This window comes from Bufo gargarizans, unplaced genomic scaffold, assembly GCF_014858855.1.
Source record: "Bufo gargarizans isolate SCDJY-AF-19 unplaced genomic scaffold, ASM1485885v1 original_scaffold_1831_pilon, whole genome shotgun sequence".
Taxonomy (NCBI): domain Eukaryota; kingdom Metazoa; phylum Chordata; class Amphibia; order Anura; family Bufonidae; genus Bufo; species Bufo gargarizans.
This window is the reverse complement of record NW_025334536.1, coordinates 75,208-101,898: the sequence shown is the minus strand read 5'-3', so window position 1 is coordinate 101,898 and position 26,691 is coordinate 75,208. Positions and strand designations below refer to the sequence as shown.

The 26,691-nt window shown below is 48.5% G+C and overlaps 1 protein-coding gene across 1 annotated transcript in view; it reads left to right on the top strand.

Annotated features, from left to right (window-relative positions):
* Positions 1-26,691, top strand: part of BABAM2 (BRISC and BRCA1 A complex member 2) — a gene marked incomplete at its 3' end in the record, with an annotated part of 102,925 nt that overhangs the window by 10,222 nt on the left and 66,012 nt on the right. Inside the window, exons 3-6 of the mRNA XM_044274576.1 lie at positions 4,476-4,552; positions 7,670-7,764; positions 13,247-13,441; positions 14,972-15,046. Of these exons, the coding sequence (XP_044130511.1) occupies positions 4,476-4,552; positions 7,670-7,764; positions 13,247-13,441; positions 14,972-15,046 (442 nt within the window). The remainder of the gene's footprint in view (positions 1-4,475; positions 4,553-7,669; positions 7,765-13,246; positions 13,442-14,971; positions 15,047-26,691) is intronic.

Below are 26,691 nucleotides of genomic sequence, written 5' to 3'. Positions count from 1 at the left end.
ACTCATACCACCTCTGGATATGACGCTGAGCACTGACAGGCTGACCCCCACCCCTGTAACCTCTGCAGCAATGCTGGCAGCACTCATACAACCTCTGGATATGACGCTGAGCACTGACAGGCTGACCCCCCCCCCCCCCCCCTGTAACCTCTGCAGCAATGCTGGCAGCACTCATACAACCTCTGGATATGACGCTGAGCACTGACAGGCTGACCCCCCCACCCCTGTAACCTCTGCAGCAATGCTGGCAGCACTCATACAACCTCTGGATATGATGTGGAGCACTGACAGGCTGACCCCCCACCCCTGTAACCTCTGCAGCAATGCTGGCAGCACTCATACAACCTCTGGATATGACGCTGAGCACTGACAGGCTGACCCCCACCCCTGTAACCTCTGCAGCAATGCTGGCAGCACTCATACAACCTCTGGATATGACGCTGAGCACTGACAGGCGGACCCCCTACCTCTGTAACCTCTGCAGCAATGCTGGCAGCACTCATACAACCTCTGGATATGACGCTGAGCACTGACAGGCTGACCCCCCACCCCTGTAACCTCTGCAGCAATGCTGGCAGCACTCATACAACCTCTGGATATGATGTGGAGCACTGACAGGCTGACCCCCCACCCCTGTATCCTCCGCAGCAATGCTGGCAGCACTCATACAACCTCTGGATATGATGTGGAGCACATGCACTCACCTTCTTTGGTTGACCATAGTGAGGCCTGTTCTGAGTGGAACCCGTCTTGTTAAATCGCCGTATGGTCTTGGCCACCCCGCTGCAGCTCAGTTTCAGGATGTTGGCGATCTTCTTATAGCCTCGGCCATCTTTATGTAGAGCAACAATTCTTTTTTTCAGATCCTGACAGAGTTCTTTTCCATGAGGAGCCATGTTTAACTTCTAGTGACCAGTATGAGAGAGTGTGAGAGTGATAACACCAAATGTAACGCACCTGCCCCCCATTCACACCTGAGACCTTGTAACACTAATGAATCACATGACACCGGGGAGGGAAAAAGGCTAATTAGGCACAATTTGGCCATTTTCACTTGGGGGTGTACTCACTTTTGTTGCCAGCGGTTTAGACATTAATGGCGGTGTGCTGCGTTATTTTGAGGGCACGCCCAATCTACACTGTTATACCAGCCGTACACGGACTACGTTACATTGTATCAAAGGGTCAGATCTGCAGTGATGTCCCAGGAAAAGATAGAATAAAATATTTACTAAAATGTGACGGGTGGACTCCCTTTTGTGAGATATTGTTCTATATATATAAAGAATAATACAAATCTGTACATAACCATCACATTATTTCACCTGTAAAAAAAAAAATATTTCCCCCAAAAAACATTTATTGCTCAAAAGTAGAAACACCTTGAAAAAAATACTATGGGGGGGATTCTACAACAATCGCGATATCCTTTGCGTCACCAGAGGATGCACTTAAAGGGGTTTCCCACCAAAAATATTCTTCATTTTTCAAACCAGCACTTGGCTCTGAACAGGACATCGCTTTGGAGGCCTCAGATCCTTCAAAGGGCCTGAGGAACTGAACGGCTCCCTCGAGCTCGGCGCGGAGAAGCCTTCTGGGCCTTGGGCGCGCATCGCTCCCACGAATTCACACCTGAGATGCTGTGCTCACAATTGGCTACAGCAACTGAGAGGTTAAATGTGTAAAACAGCAGGCGACCGCTCAGCTCCAATAATTTTTGACTTTTTACTGACATGTGCAGGGTGATAAATCTCCTATATATGTATATATTTGGTATTGGTATTTTCCCTGCCGGGCACCGCTTCTTCTTGCCACCATTGCCTCTCGTTGCCCATAGAAGGTGCATGTGTGCTCATTCCGGTTCTTAAAAGGCCAGTGCACGCACCCTAATCTTCACCAGGCAATGGCTGGCCACCTTGGGGAACTTAGTCTGCTTGCCCTGAGCTCGGCCTGTTTATCGGATTGCATGCCCTCTTCCTGTCCTCACCTTGGCCTCTCCCAGACCTCAGTTTTTCCTCGCCCCTTGGTGCTGCACACTCTTGATCCCCATGAGTCAGCTGTCGGTGATACAGAGACTTTTCCAGGAGGTATCAGCCTGGTGGTTCCCCTGCAGCGAAATCCAGATCCCTGTATAGAGTTAAAGGGTAAATACCCGGGGGGGGGGGGGGGGGGGGGGACACTTTGATATGCCCTTGGGATTAGCCAAAAGTCAAATCTATTCAAGTGAGTCCAAACCCACTGCCATAACATAGATGAAGTTTTTTTCTGCCAGGTTCTGGTTCTGCTTCACTGTGGAGTGTTCTCTGCACTGAGCTCCTTCACAGCCCCTCTCCCCTTAATGGCACATGTAGCCCACCTATGTCTCTGCTCATACCTCACCTAACCCGCGGAGGCCTCACCTAACCCGCGGAGGCCTCACCTAACCCGCGGAGGCCTCACCTAACCTGCGGAGGCCAGTATGATGCTCCTAACACTTCCTGCTGCCATGTTCAGAAACCTCATCTGTCATCAAATATAGTAGGACATAACCCATTGTATGCCAATGCCGGATACAACAGGAGAGACTTTGGTCGCATCCCTGTGATGTGAACAGGCCCCATGCGGTGTGCAGACACTGCGAAGGGCCCCAGAGCTGTCTGACAATATTCCTCATTGTCAGGGCGTATTTAAGTGTGTCCTGACAACTGCCCGGATACTATTAGTATACAGGTATATGCCAGCACATTATAGTTAAAGAAAAAAATCTGAATTGAAATTCTTCCCATAGGATTACAGTGCAGAGGGGCCATAAACAGGAGCGTGGTGAGAGCGGGACAGGAGGGGGCGTGGTGAGAGCGGGACGGGAGGGGGCGTGGTGAGAGCGGGACGGGAGGGGGCGTGGTGAGAGCGGGACGGGAGGGGGCGTGGTGAGAGCGGGACGGGAGGGGGCGTGGTGAGAGCGGGACGGGAGGGGGCGTGGTGAGAGCGAGACGGGTGGGGGCGTGGTGAGAGCGGGACGGGAGGGGGCGTGGTGAGAGCGGGACAGTAGGGGGCGTGGTGAGCAGGACAGGAGGGGGCGTGGTGAGCGCAGGACAGGAGGGGGCGTGGTGAGAGCAAGACAGGAGGGGGCGTGATGAGGGCAGGACAGGAGGGGGCGTGGTGAGGGCAGGACAGGAGAGGGCGTGGTGAGAGCGGGACGGGAGGGGGCGTGGTGAGAGCGGGACGGGAGGGGGCGTGGTGAGAGCGGGACGGGAGGGGGCGTGGTGAGAGCGGGACGGGAGGGGGCGTGGTGAGAGCGGGACGGGAGGGGGCGTGGTGAGAGCGGGACGGGAGGGGGCGTGGTGAGAGCGGGACGGGAGGGGGCGTGGTGAGAGCGGGAGGGGGCGTGGTGAGAGCGGGACGGGAGGGGGCGTGGTGAGAGCGGGACGGGAGGGGGCGTGGTGAGAGCGGGACAGGAGGGGGCGAGAGCGGGAGGGGGCGTGGCGAGATCGGGAGGTGGCGTGGCGAGATCGGGAGGTGGCGAGAGCGGGACGGGAGGGGGCGTGGCGCGAGGGGGCGTGGCGAGAGCGGGACGGGAAGGGGCGTGGCGAGAGCGGAACGGGAAGGGGCGTGGCGAGAGCGGGACGGGAGGGGGCATGGCGGGACGGGAGGTGGTCGAGAGCGGGATGCGAGGGGCGTGGTGAGAGCGGGACAGGAGGGGGCGTGGCTGCCAATAGCAGGACGGGAGGGGGCGTGGTGAGAGCAGGACAGGAGGGGGCGTGGCTGCCAATAGCAGGACGGGAGGGGGCGTGGTGAGAGCAGGACAGGAGGGGGCGTGGCTGCCAATAGCAGGAAAACCAGACAGATCTGCTTAAGAAGATATATCAGTAAGGCCTCTTGCACACGACCGTATAGCTTTTTCAGTATTTTGCGGTCTGAAAAAAACGGATCCGCAAAAAATACGAATGACATCCATGTGCATTCTGTTTTTTTACGGAACAGCTGGCCCCTGATAGTCCTATCCTTGTCCGTTATGCGGACAATATTAGGACATGTTCTATCTTTAAACGGAAATATGGAAACAGAAGGCATACGGAGTACCTTTGTTTTTTTTTTCCGGATCCATTGAAATGAATGGTTTCGTATATGGAAGTAAAAAAAAAACGGAATGGAAACGGGAAAAAAAACGTTTGTGTGCAAGAGGCCTAAGTGTAATATCTCCCTACTTTCTTTCCAGTTGTAATAAGTGCTAACAAAGTGGCCAGCCCCTTTAAATGTATCATATCTGGTCATCCAGGAGTTAAACCGCTGACCCGACCAAGCGAGCCAAACTGCGAATGAGTGGTGGAGCCGCTTCACTCCGGGTCTTCTTTGCGGCCATCTTTCATTTATCTTCCCTGGAGATGAGGGGGGCAGATAGGTTGGGGATGGGGACGAGGTTGGGAAGATCTGATCAGGGTGTCTGTGATCCGACATTGGATTTTGGTCGTCTGAATTTGCTTTTCCTCTTTTTTCAGCTGCACCTCCCTGACCCCCGGCCCCAGCTGTGATCGCTTCAAACTCCACATCCCGTATGCCGGGGAGACCCTGAAATGTGAGTATCAGCTTCTCCGGCTTGTTAGGTAGGTTCCCTGACAGCATAAAACGGGATAAACCTTCTTATACAATCTGCACCTGCTGACCTCGTGAAGGTTCATGTGGCTGTCATTTAACAGAGAAATGTAATATTTACTAGCAGGACAACCCCTTTAAGGTGGGATTTTATTTTGACAGCTCTCTGACCAGTATCTTCAGTGACGCACCTCAATGTTTGAGTACAGATTTCTAATCGCGAGCTAACAATAAGTGCGCTGTGCAGTTTAAGAGCTTCTTTCACTGGCAGGCTGTACATTAGCAGGAGGCTTGAGTTACTGCAGTCCTTTACTTCCTCCCTGCTGATTTCAGCACTGTGAGCCTAGAGAGGGCATGGGCTAGCTAATTAAAGGGAACCTGCTAGCTCCTGTGTGATGCGCACACTGAGGGCGCACGCTGTTACCGCCCTCCCCCGTCTCCAGTTAATGATTGACTGTTTGCTGTCCTGTTTTACGTAATAGAGAAAACTGTCGGTTATCGTCTGTTGGCGGAGGAGGCCAGGGGCAGGGTGCGCCATCAGACTCATCTCTCATGGCACTGGTTCGCAGTTTATTAGGTAGGTACTCTGAGGGTAGGTTTTGGGTGCAGGTTTCAGCCGTGATTTGGTGCCGAAAACAGGGCCGATCTGCACTGAAACGGCTTCCCATTGTTTTCAATGGGCGCCGGTGCCGCAGTTCATGTGGTTGAAGGTTTTTGCTGCCTGGTTTTCAAGACAGTAGCAAGAATGTACAGGTCCATTCTTGGCACAGTTACTGCACGGACCCCTCACAAAGCTGCAGCGGGGGGAGTTGAACCTAGAGCGCATCGCATGAAAACCCTCGGGAAGAACTGCAGCACAGCACAGTGGTTGATGCCATGGGTCACGCAGAGGATTTTTGTCTAAAATGACTGAATGCCATCACAGGAGAGACAGACTACTGATATCAGCGGGTCTCTCACTACACTGTGCTGCCCTCAGTGTAGGCAACATGCAAGAGCTGACAGGTTGCCTTTAAGTCCTGTGATCACAGCAGCATCAGCAGCTGTGTGAGTGTAGTGATAAGGAAGAAGGGCATAAAGCAGGGGTCAGCAACCTCCGGCACGCCAATTGTTTTGAAACTACAACTCCTAGAATCCTCCTTCCAAGAACAGACAAGTAAGTGTGCATGCTGGGAGTTGTAGTTTCAAAGCAGCTGGGGTGCTGAAGGTTGCTGATCCTTGGCTAACCGGTCTGCAGATACCCTGCGGTAAAATCAAATAATGTGAGTGTGGTTTGCCAAAATACGCTCCACATCAGTTGGGTTCCCAGGGGTTGAACCCCCTCCTGTTGGACATTTACAATGTATTCTATGCATAAACCATAAATGCCACAGCAGCCGCGGGCCTTGGTGTGGAGCAGGGGGGCAGATTAGCACATTGTCCAGGGTAATTAGCGGTCTAACATTGGTAATTTGCTTGCGGTCCGGCCTAATTAGCATGTCACCTGCGTGTGCCCGGGGACAGAGCTGTCAGGACCTCATTTCTGGTAATACTACAGAATGCCATGTTCTCCCTCCTGTGAAGCCCTTGTGTTCCGGCAGGCTCTGATCGCTCCGCTAAACATAGTGCAGCCCAGAATAGCAGTAATAACCAGGCACACAATAAGCGTGCTATTAACCAGCTGCGCTCGTCATTTCTGCCATTCCCGGTGAGCGCTGCTTCCTGGTAAATGCCACTTTCTCCATTTAGCTTTGTACGTAGATTATCAGGCGCCGCACCGAGTGCTTCTCCCACTGTTCTCAAGAACTGCAGGAATTTAGGTTGATTTCCTCCTGATTTCCTCCAGAGCATTACTCATTTTATGAAATTCTCTGCAATCCCAGCATCATTATAGTGAACGAGAAGAGCAGCCATTTATACCTCTGATATTGTACAGTTTACATATCAAATCTGCATAAAGTCACTGTGCACATACATTACCCACCCTTGCTGCCCCCATAGCAGTGCCACCCTTGCTGCCCCCATAGCAGTGCCACCCTTGCTGCCCCCATAGCAGTGCCACCCTTGCTGCCCCCATAGCAGTGCCACCCTTGCTGCCCCCATAGCAGTGCCACCCTTGCTGCCCCATATTGGTACTACCCATGCTAGTCCCATCAGTGGCTCCATTGTTGCTCCCATAGCTATGCTACCCTTACTGCCCACATAGCGGTTCAACACTTTCTTCTCCCATAGCAATTCCACCCTTACTGCCCCTTAGCGCTGTCACACTTGCTGCTCCCATTGTATTGCCACCCTTTCTGCCTCCATATTGGTGACACTGCTGCTGCCCCCCATTGCTGGGGGGCAGCATGGACCGCTCGGACATCTGCAGGGACTGGCCCATTATGAATGGTTCTGTCTGTGACTGTGTCATTTCACCTTCAAGAGAAATCCTTGGTTGAGCGCTCACTTGGTCTGACCGGGCGTCCGGTGCTCCACCGCCGGCTTTGGAATAGAAAGGGCTGAGATTTTATAAGTTAGAGCCAGACCCTCAAATGGAAAATGCAGAACTGCAGATTACTCCACGTCATTCCGAACGGGGTTCCGAACATGTTAGAAGGGTTTCCTGACTATGAGCTGATCACAATGTGTCCTCCTGCTGGGACCTCCAGCAATCAGCTGTGATCTGGAAGGAACCCTAGCAGTAGGTGTTCAGCTTCCCTGCAGTGCCCCCACAGGGGGGATGAAGTAGTACACAGAGTTTATGTATCAGCAGATGTAATACAGGACGGGACGCTCTTTATAACCTCCATTCTAAGAGATAAGGATCCTGAACTGAAGGCCTCTAAATATTAACTCCTTACAGATTGGGAGAAAATGGGGTTCCTAAAGTAGACAGTCACAAGATTGATCTTTATCCTGCGGACAGGTGTTATATATCTATATATAATATCTGGTCACTGAGGATCCAACCCATGATCGGTGGACCTCCAGTGATCAGACATGGATAGGCGATAACTGGTTTTGGAAACACCCTTTTAATGGAGGCAGCAGTGATTGCTCCAGTGGAAAGTTTGCTTCTGCTGTTTTTTATGGTGATTTCTAATCGTTTTTTGTTTTTATTTTATTTTATTTTTTATAGGGGATATCATGTTCAACGCTCAGTATCCAGAATTACCGCCGGATTTCATCTTTGGAGACGACGCCGAGTTCTTACCTGAACCTTCTGCTCTCCCGGTACGTTTTATAGATTGATTACTCATTAGCGGTTAGCCAGTTTCCTATATCGATGATCTATCCTCAGGATTGGTCATTACTATCGATCAGTCCGACTCCCTGCCGATCAGCTATTTGAAGTGAATGGGACGGAGGAGCTGCAATTGCACCTGATCGTCAGGGGTGGCGGGAGTCGGACCCCCGCCGATCTGATATTTGTGACCTATCCTGAGGATAGATCATCAGTATGGGAAACTTGCCGATCCCTTTAAAGGGGTTTTGCAGGCTGAGGATGGCAGATGTACCGTGTAAGCGGATGAGACATGTTAACCCCATAGTATTGTGCCTGCCATGCGGATTATAGATCTGCTCCGTGTGAACTGAGGCTGTGGATCTTCACTGCAGGTTTCGCCCTTCCCGATGTGTAAGGTGATTATATCACAACACCTTCCGCAGTAAATACGCAAGGGATTTTTCCATTCAATTTGCGTCCCATATTGCCAGCTGCGCAGGTGAGAACCCTCCGGCTGTGACCACTTCAGCCAGAATGTGGCGTCCAGCATCACACCATTTGCCCAAAAAGATTTTAGACCTTGTGGCTCAAAAAAATTTAAAAAATGAAGTGGTTTGATCTCCCGCGATCTTACAGATACACACAATTTTTCGCCTTTCTGGCGTAAATTATTGCACTGTTCGAAACGTCGGCCTTAATAATAAATCCCATCGTCCATTTTGAAGACCTCTGCTTTCTGCCTTTGAAGTGATACCTTCGTTGTTTCCATTCAGAGCTGAAATCCCGTCCTCCCTCGGACTTATTCCTACTCCGCATCTTAACCAGGAATGGACGGTCCCGGCTAATTATTTACTTCTAGTACCCATCGGTACCAGCTTCATAGCTCGCATTGATTTTCTTCACTCCATTGAAACGGGTGGATTCTTCTGCCCATTATGTCACAGCCCTTAATAAATGGACTGGGATCCTTCACATCCCCTTAAAGGAGTTGGAAACACATGACTTCTTTCTTCCAGAAACAGCGCCACATCTTTCAGTGGTCGTATGTGGTATTGCAGTCCTGGTATTCTGCATCAGCTGATACAGAATTCACTGACATAGATACCGCCCGCTCAGCACGTTGATCTGCCCTCAGGATAGGTGATCAGTATCTGATCGGTGGGACTCTACCTCCCGACACCCCCGAGGTGCTCCGGTGAGTGCCGTGGCCCCTTCCTAGGACAGTGATGACTAGTGTTCTGCATCCATAGTTTGGGTTATCGAAGTATCCCGTTATGGATTCCGCTACCACGGACCATAACGGAATTTAAAATCCATAATGGGATTCTTCGATAACCCGAAATTTGGACGCAGAACTTAAAACACAAGTTCGCTCAACACTAGTGATGACGCGTTCATCGGTCTCATGGCCTAGTCGCAGCTCAGTACGTGAAACGGCAGTGCAGGGCGGTGAGAGATAAGTACAGCATAGATGAGAGGAGAGTCCACTTCTCAGGCCCCTCCGTAAAAACAGCAGCCAGAATCCTGTGAGACGTTGTGTATACCGTGCACCTGCAAGGACTGTGAGTGCACTAGAGAAGAAGCTGCGTTTCACAGACTGCCAGTATATTGGTGCTGATCTGATGGTTGGGGGTCCGTCCCTAGCAGTGACTGATGAAGCTGCAGGTGCATAGACTGGATCTGTCACGGATCAGCGAAAAACGTTTCCATCGCAATAATACAACCGTCTGCATCTGTTCTGAACGGATCCGGTTGTATTATCTCTAAAATTAGCCAAGACGGATCCGTCTCTAAAACCATTGTAAGTCAATTGGGGACGGATCCGCCATCATTGACTTACATTTTGTGTCAGGACGGATCCGTCTTGCTCCGCACCACGTCGCGGACAGAAAAAAAACGCTTATTCTGTCCGCGATGGGGACGCAACCAAACGGAACGGGATTCATTCTGGTGACTCAGTTTCATTCAGTTACGTTTTGTCAATGAATGGGGACAAAACGGAAGCGTTTTCCCTATTGATCCTGTGACGGATCTCAATAGCGGGAAGGGAAAAAGCGCAAGTGTGAAAGTGAAGGGATGACCATGCTGGGCCGAGTCCTCCAGAGTGAGAGCCTGTACGACCAAGGTCCAGATATCCCGCTGCTTATTCGCGATAAGGACCCAGAATATCGCCGTAAATATTATGCCAACCAGAGAGCAGGTAATAGATTGATGCATATGTCAGATAGCGTGTGATGGTTGCCCGGGTTTACGATACTGGTGGCCGTTCCTCAGAAGAGAATGAGAGCCCAATAGACAGAGCAGTGGGCAGCGGGACCCCCGCCGATCTGATACTGACAGTCTGTTTCAGGATAGCCCATCAGTATCGGAATCAAGGACAGCCCCTTTAAGGCCAAAATTGACCCGTTCCTTAAGGGGTTAAGTGAGGGTCCCTGCAGTTTCCTGTACATAGGGATGTGGGCACTGCACAGTGTCCTGGCGGTCAGGGTTAATGATCCTCCGGCGGCCTGACTCATGGGCCGATGACATCACTCCCGGATGACTCACGGCTTGTGTAATTGTGATAGCACTTACCGCGAACACAAGCAGCACCACTACAAATAGACAGATGTCACAATGACGTTGCAGGAAACGGCACTTTTATCCTCCGACTGAATGGAAATGAGACTTTACCGCTCTTCATTGCATCCCAGGCTCTCAGCGCAGCCCCCCCCAGCGCATGTAAGAGGCTGTGAGCCCACACACTCCGCTCCGTCCACCTCTATATCCTTCCATAGACAATCACTGGACTTGCATCATCTGACACTGTGTAGGGCTATCATCCGGCAGCATCTTGTGTGTTTCCATCCATCATGTTCCTCAGTTACAGAATATAACTTTTTTCTATTTTTAATGTCCCCCTCGTCATTCTTCAGGTGAGAGCAGAGACGTCGTGTTGCCTTGTCGGGGGCTGTCCTCTGTGCTCGTTGTCGCCCCCTGCTGAGTAATACCATTAAGGTGATCTGCCAAGAGGAGGGATACAAATTTACCCGGTGACATGATTGTCTGTACGAATGTGATCCCCCGACAAATGAGCAAACACTCGTACGCCGGTGACGGCGTCTTCCTGCGCACATATAAAGCATCACGTGAACAGAGGATGTGATGCCGGCAATGACTGCAATTCCGTGATAAGAGGTTTTTCTAAATTAATTGATGTTCAAATCCCTCACAATAATTACCGCATGAAGATGAAAGTAAATACCAGCGATGAAAGATCTCAATGTGTCGTCACACTAATCAGTTACTTTTTAAAACATTTTAGCCTTTGTAATGATCTCTGTATACACAAATATACACATAATACTGCTCCTATGTACAAGAATATAACTACTATAATACTGCTCCTATGTACAGGAATATAACTACTATAATACTGCTCCTATGTACAAGAATATAACTACTATAATACTGCTCCTATGTACAAGAATATAACTACTATAATACTGCCTCCTATGTACAAGAATATAACTACTATAATACTGCTCCTATGTACAAGAATATAACTACTATAATACTGCCTCCTATGTACAAGAATATAACTACTATAATACTGCCTCCTATGTACAGGAATATAACTACTATAATACTGCCTCCTATGTACAAGAATATAACTACTATAATACTGCTCCTATGTACAGGAATATAACTACTATAATACTGCTCCTATGTACAAGAATATAACTACTATAATACTGCCCCCTATGTACAAGAATATAACTACTATAATACTGCCTCCTATGTACAAGAATATAACATCTATAATACTGCTCCTATGTACAAGAATATAACTACTATAATACTGCCTCCTATGTACAAGACTATAACTACTATAATACTGCTCCTATGTACAAGAATATAACTACTATAATACTGCTCCTATGTACAAGAATATAACTACTATAATACTGCTCCTATGTACAAGAATATAACTACTATAATACTGCCTCCTATGTACAAGAATATAACTACTATAATACTGCTCCTATGTACAAGAATATAACTACTATAATACTTCTCCTATGTACAAGAATATAACTACTATAATACTGCTCCTATGTACAAGAATATAACTACTATAATACTGCTCCTATGTACAAGAATATAACTACTATAATACTGCCTCCTATGTACAAGAATATAACTACTATAATACTGCCTCCTATGTACAGGAATATAACTACTATAATACTGCCTCCTATGTACAAGAATATAACTACTATAATACTGCTCCTATGTACAGGAATATAACTACTATAATACTGCTCCTATGTACAAGAATATAACTACTATAATACTGCCCCCTATGTACAAGAATATAACTACTATAATACTGCCTCCTATGTACAAGACTATAACTACTATAATACTGCTCCTATGTACAAGAATATAACTACTATAATACTGCTCCTATGTACAAGAATATAACTACTATAATACTGCTCCTATGTACAAGAATATAACTACTATAATACTGCTCCCTATGTACAAGAATATAACTACTATAATACTGCTCCTATGTACAAGAATATAACTACTATAATACTGCCCCTATGTACAAGAATATAACTACTATAATACTGCTCCTATGTACAAGAATATAACTACTATAATACTGCTCCTATGTACAAGAATATAACTACTATAATACTGCTCCTATGTACAAGAATATAACTACTATAATACTGCTCCTATGTACAAGAATATAACTACTATAATACTGCTCCTATGTACAAGAATATAACTACTATAATACTGCCTCCTATGTACAAGAATATAACTACTATAATACTGCCTCCTATGTACAGGAATATAACTACTATAATACTGCCTCCTATGTACAAGAATATAACTACTATAATACTGCTCCTATGTACAGGAATATAACTACTATAATACTGCTCCTATGTACAAGAATATAACTACTATAATACTGCCCCCTATGTACAAGAATATAACTACTATAATACTGCCTCCTATGTACAAGACTATAACTACTATAATACTGCTCCTATGTACAAGAATATAACTACTATAATACTGCTCCTATGTACAAGAATATAACTACTATAATACTGCTCCTATGTACAAGAATATAACTACTATAATACTGCTCCCTATGTACAAGAATATAACTACTATAATACTGCTCCTATGTACAAGAATATAACTACTATAATACTGCCCCTATGTACAAGAATATAACTACTATAATACTGCTCCTATGTACAAGAATATAACTACTATAATACTGCTCCTATGTACAAGAATATAACTACTATAATACTGCCTCCTGATAATTTTATATAATTTTATCTGGAGAATTGTATAGTAAGATGAATCCTTTGTGATACTTTATATCACTTGTGTTGTATTGTAGGGTTTGGATTATTTGGTGTTTGTGGCTTTGGTTATAGGGATCTCTGACCTGTGATGTGCTCTTTTTTGCAGAGTCTGGCGGAGTGGGATCCCTCGGACCCGGAGTGCCTCTTACAGGTGGTTAAGGAGCTGGTCCAGCAGTATCACCAGTACCAGTGTAGGCGCCTGAATGAAAGCTCGCGCCTCATGTTTGAGTACCAGACTCTGCTGGAGGAGCCTCAGTATGGCGGGAACATGGAGATCTACGCGGGGAAGAAGAATAATTGGGTAAGAAGAATATAAAGAAGATGTCAGTGTGGTGTGTATCTGCTGCTGACACCTGAGGCCGGGAGCTGCTCTTGGTTGTTATGGGCCGTTCTTTTCATTTTCTCCTGCTTTCATTGAGGCTCATTGGTCCCCAGTGACAGAGGTTAAGAGAAGACACAGTCCTCAGCTATTCCCATCAGTCCTATCATTGCTCAGCAGTCCTTCCACTCCCCATCAGTCCTTGTCAGTCCTCCCGTTCCCCGTCAGTCCTCCCGTTCCCCGTCAGTCCTCCCGTTCCCCCGTCAGTCCTCCCGTTCCCCCGTCAGTCCTCCCGTTCCCCCGTCAGTCCTCCCGTCACCCCGTCAGTCCTCCCGGTCCCAGTTGTTCGGTTTATAGAGGGATATATAGTGAAAGCAGAATGTGACTTTAAAGCCTCCCACTCTGGAGGACCCGGCTCATCAGCGCATTACAGGCCTTTAAATTCAGGGAGCACCATGTAATGCTTCCTTTCCCCTGCGGAGGCGCTGCAGTGGAAACAAACACTTTCTGCAGGTTCCAGTTAGAGCGGTGATCGTCCAGTGTGAACAGTCACTCTATGTTCCATTGTAATTGTTGGGTTTTTATTGGGCTATGGGTCTGCTGAGATTCTGAAATAATGGGTGGACCCTTGGATGATGAGCCCCCGATCACGTCCTCTACCACTGGGGGTCCGGTCATTCAGAGTAACGTGCTTGTAGGAAGAGGAAGTGTCCGTGTCCTCTGCACACCTCTACAGGAAGCGCTGACTACCGGGATTTTCCCTCAAACGCCTAGTGCCCCAAGAAGTAAGTAATTTCCTCATTTCATCCGTGTGTCCTCTGGGCCACGTGAGGTGTTCAGTATTGCGTGATGGGACACGTGTCGCATGCGGCTTCCTCGTCTTATGTTCCCGCTCTTAGGGTTCCTGTACTTGTAGGCAAATCAGTATTTAAGGAATATTCCAGTTTCAGCAAGTTTTACAATGTCCAATATTCTTTCTGTATTTCGCACAGTTTTTCCCCCTCAAGATCTCTGCTTGCTGTCAGTGAATGGAGACATTCTTAGCCTGTTCTTTTTGAAATTAGAAATTTGCACGGTTCTGCTACACTGTAACGACCCTTGCGCTGTCTTGTTTATGCAGCGGACACTTCCTTGTCACTTCTCCTGTCCTGACTTTCTTAGAACTCTGGATTGTGCTGTCCCTCTGTTATTCCTAAAAAAAAAAATTAAAGGCATCCCTTTGACAGGGAGAATGGTGATGCCCCTTTCTAGGAGTAGATTCTCCAGAATGGTTATGTTTTGGGGGGTGTCAGGAGCAGTGAGAGGTCCCCTTTAAGGATATGATCTAAAACAGAGGCAGAATCAGAACCTCTGGATCCTGAAGCTGCTGACAACCAGTCTGACGCCATTACAGCTCCTGCGTGTGCTGCACAGCTCTTCAGAAGTCTGTGGACGTAGCGCTCACGCGTTTCACTCTCCTGGGGATAAGCGGCTCATGGCGGCCCCTGATCTTCTTCTTTCATTGTCTTACAGACCGGAGAGTTTTCTGCTCGGTTTCTATTGAAGCTTCCAGTGGACTTCAGTAACATCCCCACCTACCTGCTGAAGGTAACCGCCTCATGGTGTAACTGTATGGGTGTGTATACGGTATGTTTATGTAGAATGTATAGTGTGTATACGGTATGTTTATGTAGAATGTATAGTGTGTATACGGTATGTTTATGTAGAATGTATAGTGTGTATACAGTATGTTTATGTAGAATGTATAGTGTGTATACGGTATGTTTATGTAGAATGTATAGCGTGTATACGGTATGTTTATGTAGAATGTATAGCGTGTATACGGTGTGTTTATGTCGAATGTATAGCGTGTATACGGTGTGTTTATGTCGAATGTATAGCGTGTATACGGTGTGTTTATGTAGAATGTATGGTGTGTATACGGTATGTTTATGTAGAATGTATAGTGTGTATACGGTATGTTTATGTAGAATGTATAGTGTGTATACGGTATGTTTATGTAGAATGTATAGTGTGTATACGGTATGTTTATGTAGAATGTATAGTGTGTATACGGTATGTTTATGTAGAATGTATAGTGTGTGTATACGGTATGTTTATGTAGAATGTATAGTGTGTATACGGTGTGTTTATGTAGAATGTATAGTGTGTATACGGTATGTTTATGAAGAATGTATGGTGTGTATACGGTATGTTTATGAAGAATGTATGGTGTGTATACGGTATGTTTATGAAGAATGTATGGTGTGTATACGGTATGTTTATGTCGAATGTATAGTGTGTATACGGTATGTTTATATGGTATGTTTATGTCGAATGTATAGTGTGTATACGGTATGTTTATGTAGAATGTATGGTGTGTATACGGTATGTTTATGTCGAATGTATAGTGTGTATACGGTATGTTTATGTAGAATGTATAGTGTGTATACGGTATGTTTATGTAGAATGTATAGTGTGTATACGGTATGTTTATGTAGAATGTATAGTGTGTGTATACGGTATGTTTATGTAGAATGTATAGTGTGTATACGGTATGTTTATGTAGAATGTATAGTGTGTATACGGTATGTTTATGTAGAATGTATAGTGTGTATACGGTATGTTTATGTAGAATGTCTGGTGTGTATACGGTATGTTTATGTAGAATGTATAGTGTGTATACGGTATGTTTATGTAGAATGTATAGTGTGTATACGGTATGTTTATGTAGAATGTATAGTGTGTATACGGTATGTTTATGTAGAATGTATAGTGTGTATACGGTATGTTTATGTAGAATGTCTGGTGTGTATACGGTATGTTTATGTAGAATGTATAGTGTGTATACGGTATGTTTATGTAGAATGTATAGTGTGTATACGGTATGTTTATGTAGAATGTATAGTGTGTATACGGTATGTTTATGTAGAATGTATAGTGTGTATACGGTGTGTTTATGTAGAATGTATAGTGTGTATACGGTGTGTTTATGTAGAATGTATAGTGTGTATACGGTATGTTTATGTAGAATGTATAGTGTGTATACAGTATGTTTATGTAGAATGTATAGTGTGTATACGGTATGTTTATGTAGAATGTATAGTGTGTGTATACGGTATGTTTATGTAGAATGTATAGTGTGTATACAGTATGTTTATGTAGAATGTCTGGTGTGTATACGGTATGTTTATGTAGAATGTATAGTGTGTATACGGTATGTTTATGTAGTATGTCTGGTGTAGTATTATCATTATTGTTTTGGGTGTTATGGTTATCAAATACAGTACATAATAAGGGCCCTTGCACACAACCGTATGCCCTCCGAGACACACGGTCCGTGGGCATATGAGTGCGGGACTATAATCCCGCTGGCAGCCCGACGTGCACAGCATCATTGTAATCTCTGGTGCTGTGCGCTCCCCTGCACACGATCAATGCCGCTCCAGGACATATGTCTCGAAGGGCATACGGTCGTGTGCAAGGGCCCTAATAGTGACATGACATATGCACTTCATAACGGAATTGTTTGGTCACTGTATGGAGGTATTCTATAGTAACTGTATACAATATTACATAGTCACTGTATGGTGGTATAGTCTCTGGCAGTATTATTTCGCTATGGAGGTATATAGTCACTATATGTAGGTATTATATAGTCACACTAAGCGCTGCTTTATAGTCTCTGGCGATATTTTAAAGTGACTGGCAGTATTATGTAGTCACTATATGACGCTATTATATATTCATTAGCTGTATTATATAGTCATTTAATGGAGGTATCACACAGCCACTGTATGGCAGTATTATATACATGTGGAGCATTTTTTAAACTTGTGTGATATCACATCACAAAAACCTTTGGAAAAATCAGTTAAAAGTTTCTCGCAATTGTTTACTTGTCAGGATGAGGATTGCTACTTCCGCAGACACTATATGGCAGTAAAGCGTAGTCATTGCATGGCAGTGATTAGTTTCTGTATGGCGGTATTATTTAGTCACTAGTTTTATTATTTTTTGAGCGTTATGTAAATTTCTAGGCCCGCATGTAATTATGGTGATATTAATTATGCATTATGAGGATGTATTATATGCACTCACTGTCTGGCAGTATTATTTTGAGACTGTAGGTGTTACTGTACTGTCACTCTATGGCAGTATTAGCAGAGCGCTGTATTATTAGTCTAAGTGACGCCCTTTTCGCGGTTTTCTTCGTTATATAAATGATATCTTCTGTGCACAGTAGGGGGCGTGCTCTCCTACATACTGGAGCATCATAGTAGTTGGGGGTCCATAAGGTGGCGGAGCTCTCCTACCAGCAGAAAAGGGGTTAATTGAGCGTCACAGCCATCGGGGGTCTCCGCTCATGCAGCCCCTTCTCCTGATGCTTCACCCTCCTGTGTATTTCCACCGCCCCCGACCTGTTCTGGCAGCGGGCTCGTACTGGCCCCGATCCTGACAGTCGCTCACTGTATACTCACCCCCCCCCCATCCCCCGACCAGAGTGCGCCCCCCCTTTCTGGGACACTCTTTGGTTTGGGGCATTTTGCCCAATTTGCTTTTGTCTAGACATTATGCTAAAAGCAAATGAGTTCCTCCTGTTTCACCTCCGACTCCCTGTGACCGGGAGCCGGGGTTTCTCCTGTCTGTCTCCTGTCTGTCTCCTGTCCTTATTCCTTGTAATGTAGAGCAGACGACTCCTGGCACCAACCGGGGGGCAGAGGGACACACGGCGGATCAGACAGGGGGTCGGACACACGGCGGATCAGACAGGGGGTCGGACACACGGCGGATCAGACAGGGGGTCGGACACACGGCGGATCAGACAGGGGGTCGGACACACGGCGGATCAGACAGGGGGTCGGACACACGGCGGATCAGACAGGGGGTCGGACACACGGCGGATCAGACAGGGGGTCGGACACACGGCGGATCAGACAGGGGGTCGGACACACGGCGGATCAGACAGGGGGTCGGACACACGGCGGATCAGACAGGGGGTCGGACACACGGCGGATCAGACAGGGGGTCGGACACACGGCGAATCAGACAGGGGGTCGGACACACGGCGGATCAGACAGGGGGTCGGACACACGGCGGATCAGACAGGGGGTCGGACACACGGCGGATCAGACAGGGGGTCGGACACACGGCGGATCAGACAGGGGGTCGGACACACGGCGGATCAGACAGGGGGTCGGACACACGGCGGATCAGACAGGGGGTCGGACACACGGCGGATCAGACAGGGGGATAGGGGGTCGGACACACGGCGGATCAGACAGGGGGTCGGACACACGGCGGATCAGACAGGGGGTCGGACACACGGCGGATCAGACAGGGGGTCGGACACACGGCGGATCAGACAGGGGGTCGGACACACGGCGGATCAGACAGGGGGTCGGACACACGGCGGATCAGACAGGGGGTCGGACACACGGCGGATCAGACAGGGGGTCGGACACACGGCGGATCAGACAGGGGGTCGGACACACGGCGGATCAGACAGGGGGTCGGACACACGGCGGATCAGACAGGGGGTCGGACACACGGCGGATCAGACAGGGGGTCGGACACACGGCGGATCAGACAGGGGGATAGGGGGTCGGACACACAGCGAATCAGACAGGGGGTCGGATACACGGCGGATCAGACAGGGGGATAGGGGGTCGGACACACGGCGGATCAGACAGGGGGATAGGGGGTCGGACACACGGCGGATCAGACAGGGGGTCGGACAGACGGCGAATCAGACAAGGGGGTCGGACAGACGGCAAATCAGACAGGGGGTCGGACACACGGCGGATCAGACAGGGGGTCGGATACACGGTGGATCAGACAGGGGGTCGGATACACGGCGGATCAGACAGGGGGATAGGGGGTCGGACACACGGCGGATCAGACAGGGGGATAGGGGGTCGGACACACGGCGGATCAGACAGGGGGTCGGACAGACGGCGAATCAGACAAGGGGGTCGGACAGACGGCAAATCAGACAGGGGGTCGGACACACGGCGGATCAGACAGGGGGTCGGATACACGGCGGATCAGACAGGGGGTCGGACAGACGGCGAATCAGACAGGGATTTCGGGTTACCCTTCTGTCACCAGATTGGGGGGGGGGGGGGGGGGCTGTTGATCAAGATGCAGGAAAGTAAATGTCCTGAATATGTTACTTCTACTGTATATGTGTCGGTTCATATGGATTGTGTCTCTAGTGAATGGATAGGCGGCATTCTCAGTGATGTCACCGCTGATCTCTAGTGAATGGATAGGCGGCATTCTCAGTGATGTCACCGCTGATCTCTAGTGAATGGATAGGCGGCATTCTCAGTGATGTCACCGCTGATCTCTAGTGAATGGATAGGCGGCATTCTCAGTGATGTCACCGCTGATCTCTAGTGAATGGATAGGCGGCATTCTCAGTGATGTCACCGCTGATCTCTAGTGACTGCATAGGCGGCATTCTCAGTGATGTCACCGCTGATCTCTAGTGAATGGAGAGGCTGCATTCTCAGTGATGTCACCGCTGATCTCTAGTGAATGGATAGGCGGCATTCTCAGTGATGTCACCGCTGATCTCTAGTGAATGGATAGGCGGCATTCTCAGTGATGTCACCGCTGATCTCTAGTGAATGGATAGGCGGCATTCTCAGTGATGTCACCGCTGATCTCTAGTGAATGGATAGGCGGCATTCTCAGTGATGTCACCGCTGATCTCTAGTGACTGCATAAGCGGCATTCTCAGTGATGTCACCGCTGATCTCTAGTGAATGGATAGGCGGCATTCTCAGTGATGTCACCGCTGATCTCTAGTGAATGGATAGGCGGCATTCTCAGTGATGTCACCGCTGATCTCTAGGGAATCGATAGGCGGCATTCTCCGTGATGTCACCGCTGATCTCTAGTGAATGGATAGGCGGCTTTCTCAGTGATGTCACCGCTGATCTCTAGGGAATGGATAGGCGGCATTCTCAGTGATGTCACCGCTGATCTCTAGGGAATGGATAGGCGGCATTCTCAGTGATGTCACCGCTGATCTCTAGGGAATGGATAGGCGGCATTCTCAGTGATGTCACCGCTGATCTCTAGTGAATGGATAGGCGGCATTCTCAGTGATGTCACCGCTGATCTCTAGGGAATGGATAGGCGGCATTCTCAGTGATGTCACCGCTGATCTCTAGGGAATGGATAGGCGGCATTCTCAGTGATGTCACCGCTGATCTCTAGGGAATGGATAGGCGGCATTCTCAGTGATGTCACCGCTGATCTCTAGGGAATGAATAGGCGGCATTCTCAGTGATGTCACCGCTGATCTCTAGTGACTGCATAAGTGGCATTCTCAGTGATGTCACCGCTGATCTCTAGTGAATGGATAGGCGGCATTCTCAGTGATGTCACCGCTGATCTCTAGTGAATGGATAGGCGGCATTCTCAGTGATGTCACCGCTGATCTCTAGGGAATCGATAGGCGGCATTCTCAGTGATGTCACCGCTGATCTCTAGTGAATGGATAGGCGGCTTTCTCAGTGATGTCACCGCTGATCTCTAGGGAATGGATAGGCGGCATTCTCAGTGATGTCACCGCTGATCTCTAGGGAATGGATAGGCGGCATTCTCAGTGATGTCACCGCTGATCTCTAGGGAATGGATAGGCGGCATTCTCAGTGATGTCACCGCTGATCTCTAGGGAATGGATAGGCGGCATTCTCAGTGATGTCACCGCTGATCTCTAGGGAATGGATAGGCGGCATTCTCAGTGATGTCACCGCTGATCTCTAGGGAATGGATAGGCGGCATTCTCAGTGATGTCACCGCTGATCTCTAGTGAATGGATAGGCGGCATTCTCAGTGATGTCACCGCTGATCTCTAGGGAATGAATAGGCGGCATTGTCAGTGATGTCACCGCTGATCTCTAGTGAATGGATAGGCGGCATTCTCAGTGATGTCACCGCTGATCTCTAGTGAATGGATAGGCGGCATTCTGAGTGATGTCACCGCTGATCTCTAGGGAATGGATAGGCGGCATTCTCAGTGATGTCACCGCTGATCTCTAGGGAATGGATAGGCGGCATTCTCAGTGATGTTACCGCTGATCTCTAGTGAATTGATAGGCGGCATTCTCAGTGATGTCACCGCTGATCTCTAGGGAATGGATAGGCGGCATTCTCAGTGATGTCACCGCTGATCTCTAGGGAATGGATAGGCGGCATTCTCAGTGATGTCACCGCTGATCTCTAGTGAATGGATAGGCTGCATTCTCAGTGATGTCACCGCTGATCTCTAGGGAATGGATAGGCTGCATTCTCAGTGATGTCACCACTGATCTCTAGGGAATGGATAGGCGACATTCTCAGTGATGTCACCGCTGATCTCTAGTGAATGGATAGGCGGCATTCTCAGTGATGTCACCGCTGATCTCTAGGGAATGGATAGGCAACATTCTCAGTGATGTCACCGCTGATCTCTAGTGAATGGATAGGCGGCATTCTCAGTGATGTCACCGCTGATCTCTAGGGAATGGATAGGCGATATTCTCAGTGATGTCACCGCTGATCTCTAGGGAATGGATAGGGGGCATTCTCAGTGATGTCACCGCTGATCTCTAGGGAATGGATAGGCTGCATTCTCAGTGATGTCACCGCTGATCTCTAGTGAATGGATAGGCTGCATTCTCAGTGATGTCACCGCTGATCTCTAGGGAATGCATAGGTGGCATTCTCAGTGATGTCACCGCTGATCTCTAGTGAATGGATAGGCGGCATTCTCAGTGATGTCACCGCTGATCTCTAGGGAATGGATAGAATATTTTGGGTGGGGCTGCGGGGGTTTTCTATCACTCTTGCAGGGTCCCCGTCTCCCCTCAGATTGGGGGGTTTCACACTTAGTCGCTGTCTCTTGCCTGTGAGACAAGTTCTCGCTCTTAGACGACTTTGGCGTTCAGCGCGGTGACATCTTAATGACGCGCATCAAAAGTCACTGGAAAATTAGTTTTTAATTAGCGGTGCTCCGCTCGGCAGCCCTGGCAGCTCCTGGAATGGAGGAGCGCTAATTGGCTATTATTTCTGCGTGATTCACGGTCAGCGGAGAGGCAGCGCAGAATGCTGGCACCGCCGCCGCCCTCGGAAAACTGCTCATTAACTGCAGGAACACAGAGAAGAACTAATTGGAGACTTCTTTACATGCTGTTTACTTTGCCGTTATCTCCTTCTATAGACCCAGTGTAAGCGTGACAGCGTCAGAAAGCATTATCCTGCTGATCGACACCCCTGCCATCAGGGGGCGCCGCTGCCATGAAGGGGGGGTACTTATCTATACAGTGCTTAGGTAGGTAGCACATGTCACATCCACATGATGCCAGAACCTAAGGGCATCACACTGCTTCTGCTGGCTTGTCCTCTTCCCATAGGGCACCTGGTGCCATCTCTTCTCCAGGTAAGTGACGCACATGCATCCAGCCGTCCACAGGAAGCTTCCGCCCAGCAGTGTGTTCGGTGACATCACTGGCTCTGGTGGGCCGGCTTTAGCGATGCCCTAGCCGTTTTACAGGCTAGGGCAGTGCTAAAGCCCGCCCATCAGTGCCGATTACATCACCGGGCTCACTGCTGGGTGGAATCCTCCGCCTGGCGGCCCCGTTAGTCACCGCAACCCCTGAAAATGCCTTTGCCCTGCGCGATTCAGCTCTTGTCAGGGGGGCGGCCTGGGTGAACCCCTTTAAGCGACGCGTCCACACGACGTAACGTGATTTATCAGATCGGGCTACCTTCTTCCCATAGGGCACCTGGTGCCATCTCTTCTCCAGGTAAGGGACGCATCTGTCCATCTCCCTGATTTAACATGATTGATCAGACCAGGCCATCTTCTTCTTCCATTGCTCCGTGCTCACGTGCCCATTGTAGAGATTTTCGGCGGTGGACAGGGGTCAGGCTGGGCTAACGGTATGCAACCCTGTACACAACAAGCTGCGATATCCTGTGGGTCCTGACACCTTTCTATAATAACCAGCAGACATGTTGTCAGCAGTTTGCTCTACAGTACCTCTTGTTGGATCGGGTTCCGATGGGCTAGCCCTCATCCTCACACACATCAATGAGCCTTTGAAGTCCATGACCTGTCACTGGTTCTCCTTTCTTGGATCGCAGGTCCGGCCGTTCTGGGGGTGCTCCGACCCAGTCATCTACACATCAGTTACTGTATCCAAGCTGCCCACTTCCTTACTGTTGCCCAATTTACCTTCTTCCAACACCTCTGTTTCAAGAACCTATTCCATATCCCACCCCTGACAGGAGCCATTGCCACCAGGTAATCAGTGTTATTCACTTCACCACTGGTTTTAATGGTATAGCTAATCGTTGTATCTTCATATAGACATTTTACCTGAATGTTTGTACCGCCACATGGTGACAAGTAATGGTGAGCACTTCTGTGTGTCTGGAAGTGCTCTGCCCGCTGCTCCTCTAATCTCTCTTGTGTTGGGTGGGCATTGATCTTGGCACACGGGGGTTCACATTACATCGGTGTGTGCTATGTAATGGGTTCGGCGACACCTGCATCCTCGGGCCCCGCAGCTGGACCGCCTCCATTGATCCTCCCTGCCATCCCTGGTGAGGGGCTTGACAGCTGAAATGTCATTGCGTGCCTGGCTGCAGTTTCCTCTCGTGCCGCGGCTTGTGATCTGGGTCATTACTGTAACGTGGATCCGTAAGTATCGGATAAAGCAGGAGGAATGTCGCGGGGTAATTGCAGGGTAGAGTCGTCTCTCTGCTCTTTCATCCTGCTCCTTGGCACCGCACACACGGAGTGTCACCACTGCAATCCTGACATTACCACCAGGGCAGCCGACTGCATATAACCCTTTCTGCTCCAGCGAGGGAGACGTATTTAAAGGGCCACTAAACCAGCAGTCCATCCGCTCTGCAGGTCAATAGACATTGATCGGTTCCTTGCTATCAGCTATTTCAGGCACAGGGTGCCAACAGTGTTTATGAATGGGGTGAGCTATAGAAGCTCTGAAAGCGACCTACCCCCCGTGATGAATTTATGTCACATACCTCCAGGGCTGGTGTCCACGTGTGTGACTGATGTCAGCCGCTCCATTTATAACGCTGACGCATAAGACTTTACTGCTCCTTTAAATTAGTCCCATGAGCAGCAAAGTGTAGAGGAGTAACCGAGGTGGATTTCTGATTTTACAGATAGAAACCTTTCTTCATGATGGAGTCATCACCGCTATAATATATCCAAGTGCAAGTGTACTCGTTCTGCAGGCTGAAGTCCACGCGCAGCTCCAGAACCCCCGCGGTCTGCTGTGAGTGACATGTGTCACATCCTAGAAGGAGACCCTTAGGCTGGGTTCACACGGGCGTCACGTTTCGGCTCAGGATGCGTCCCGGGTGCGTTGCGGCAAACGCGCGCGAGTAGGTACCCAACTGCAGTCAGTTTTGACTGCGATTGCGTTCCGTTGTTCAGTTTTTATAGCGCGTTTTGCACGCGCGTGATAAAAAAAACTGAATGTGGTACCCAGACCCGAAGTTCTTCACTGAAGTTCAGGTTTGGGTTCGGTGTTGTGTAGATGTAATTATTTTCCCTTATAACATGGTTATAAGGGAAAATAATAGCAATCTGAATACAGAATTCTTAGTAGAAGGTCAATTGAGGGTTAAAAAAAAAAAATGAACTCACCTCCTCCAATTGATCGCGTAGCTGCCGGTCTCCTGTTCTTTCTTCAGGACCTGTCAAAGGACCTGTGGTGACGTCACTGAGCTCATCACATGGTTCATCACCACGGCGATGGACCATGTGATTGGACCATGTATTTTTGCAATTCTCCCACTTAGGAATCATGGAGGGGTCTGAAGTCCACATTGTAGGTGCATTCCCACTCTGAGAGACAGAATAAAAATGAAAATTCAGGAAATCACATTGTATGATTTTTAAAGAATGTATTTGTCTTGCACGGCTGAACACCTGAGAAACAGCAAGAATTCTGTCTCTCAAAGACCTGTTACTGCGCCTTTAAAAAGTCCACCTCTACTCCACTCATTAATCTAACTTAGTAGCACCTGTCTGAGCTCTTTAAAGACCCCTGTCCACCTCACAGTCAGTCAGACGCCAACTACTACCATGGGCAAGACCAAGAGCTGTCAAAAGACACCAGAGACAAAATTGTGGCCCTCCACAAGGCTGGAAAGGGCTACGGGGCAATTGCCAATTGGTGAAAATAGATCAACTGTTAGAAAATGGAAGAGGCTAAAGACGACTGTCAGTCTCCCTCGGACTGGGGCTCCATGCAAGATCTCACCTCGTGGGGTATCACTGATGATAAGAAAGGTGAGGAATCAGCCCAGAACTACAAGGGAGGAGCTGGTCAATGACATGAAGAGAGCTGGGACCACAGTCTCAAAGGTCACTGTCGGTAGAACACTACGCCGTCATGGTTTCAGATCACGCATTGCACAGAAGGTTCCCCTGCTCAAGTCATCACATGTCCAGGCCCGTCTGCCAATGACCATCTGGATGATCCAGAGGAGGCCTGGGAGAAAGTCATGTGGTCAGAAGAGACCAAAGTAGAACCTTTTGGTCTAAACTGTGTACAGAACGTCGTCTCGTGGATCGGTCTGAGGAGGCATCCGTGTAAACTGCTTCTTATTCTCGCAGGTTCGGGGACATAATGTTAGTGGATTGGATCAGGATTTCTCAAATACTCCTCAAGTCCTGAGCGTGTGAACGTGTCCTTACTGGGTGAGACTTCAGCCTAATGGGCTGAGGGATCAGGTTACCCCTCCTATATGAGAATTACTATCTACATCTGACTGAGGCGCCAAGACGAGTCCGTCCTGAAAATGTCTGAATTTCGGCTCAGACTTGGAAGGAGAGGTGACAGATACAGAACTGTAATAATGTGCGATCTCGGGGTAATGCGCGGAGACACGTGGTGTAGACGGGAGGACATCCGACACCACCGCACACCACTCTGCTCCGCTACTTAGGCCTCATGCACACGACCGTTGTGTGCATCCGTGGCCGTTGTGCCGTTTTCCGTTTTTTTTCGCGGACCCATTGACTTTCAATGGGTCCGTGGAAAAATCGGAAAATGCACCGTTTTGCAGCCGAGGCCGTGATCCGTGTATCCTGTCCGTCAAAAAAATATGACCTGTCCTATTTTTTTGACGGACAACGGTTCACGGACCCATTCAAGTCAATGGGTCCGTGAAAGAACACGGATGCACACAAGATTGGCATCCGTGTCCGT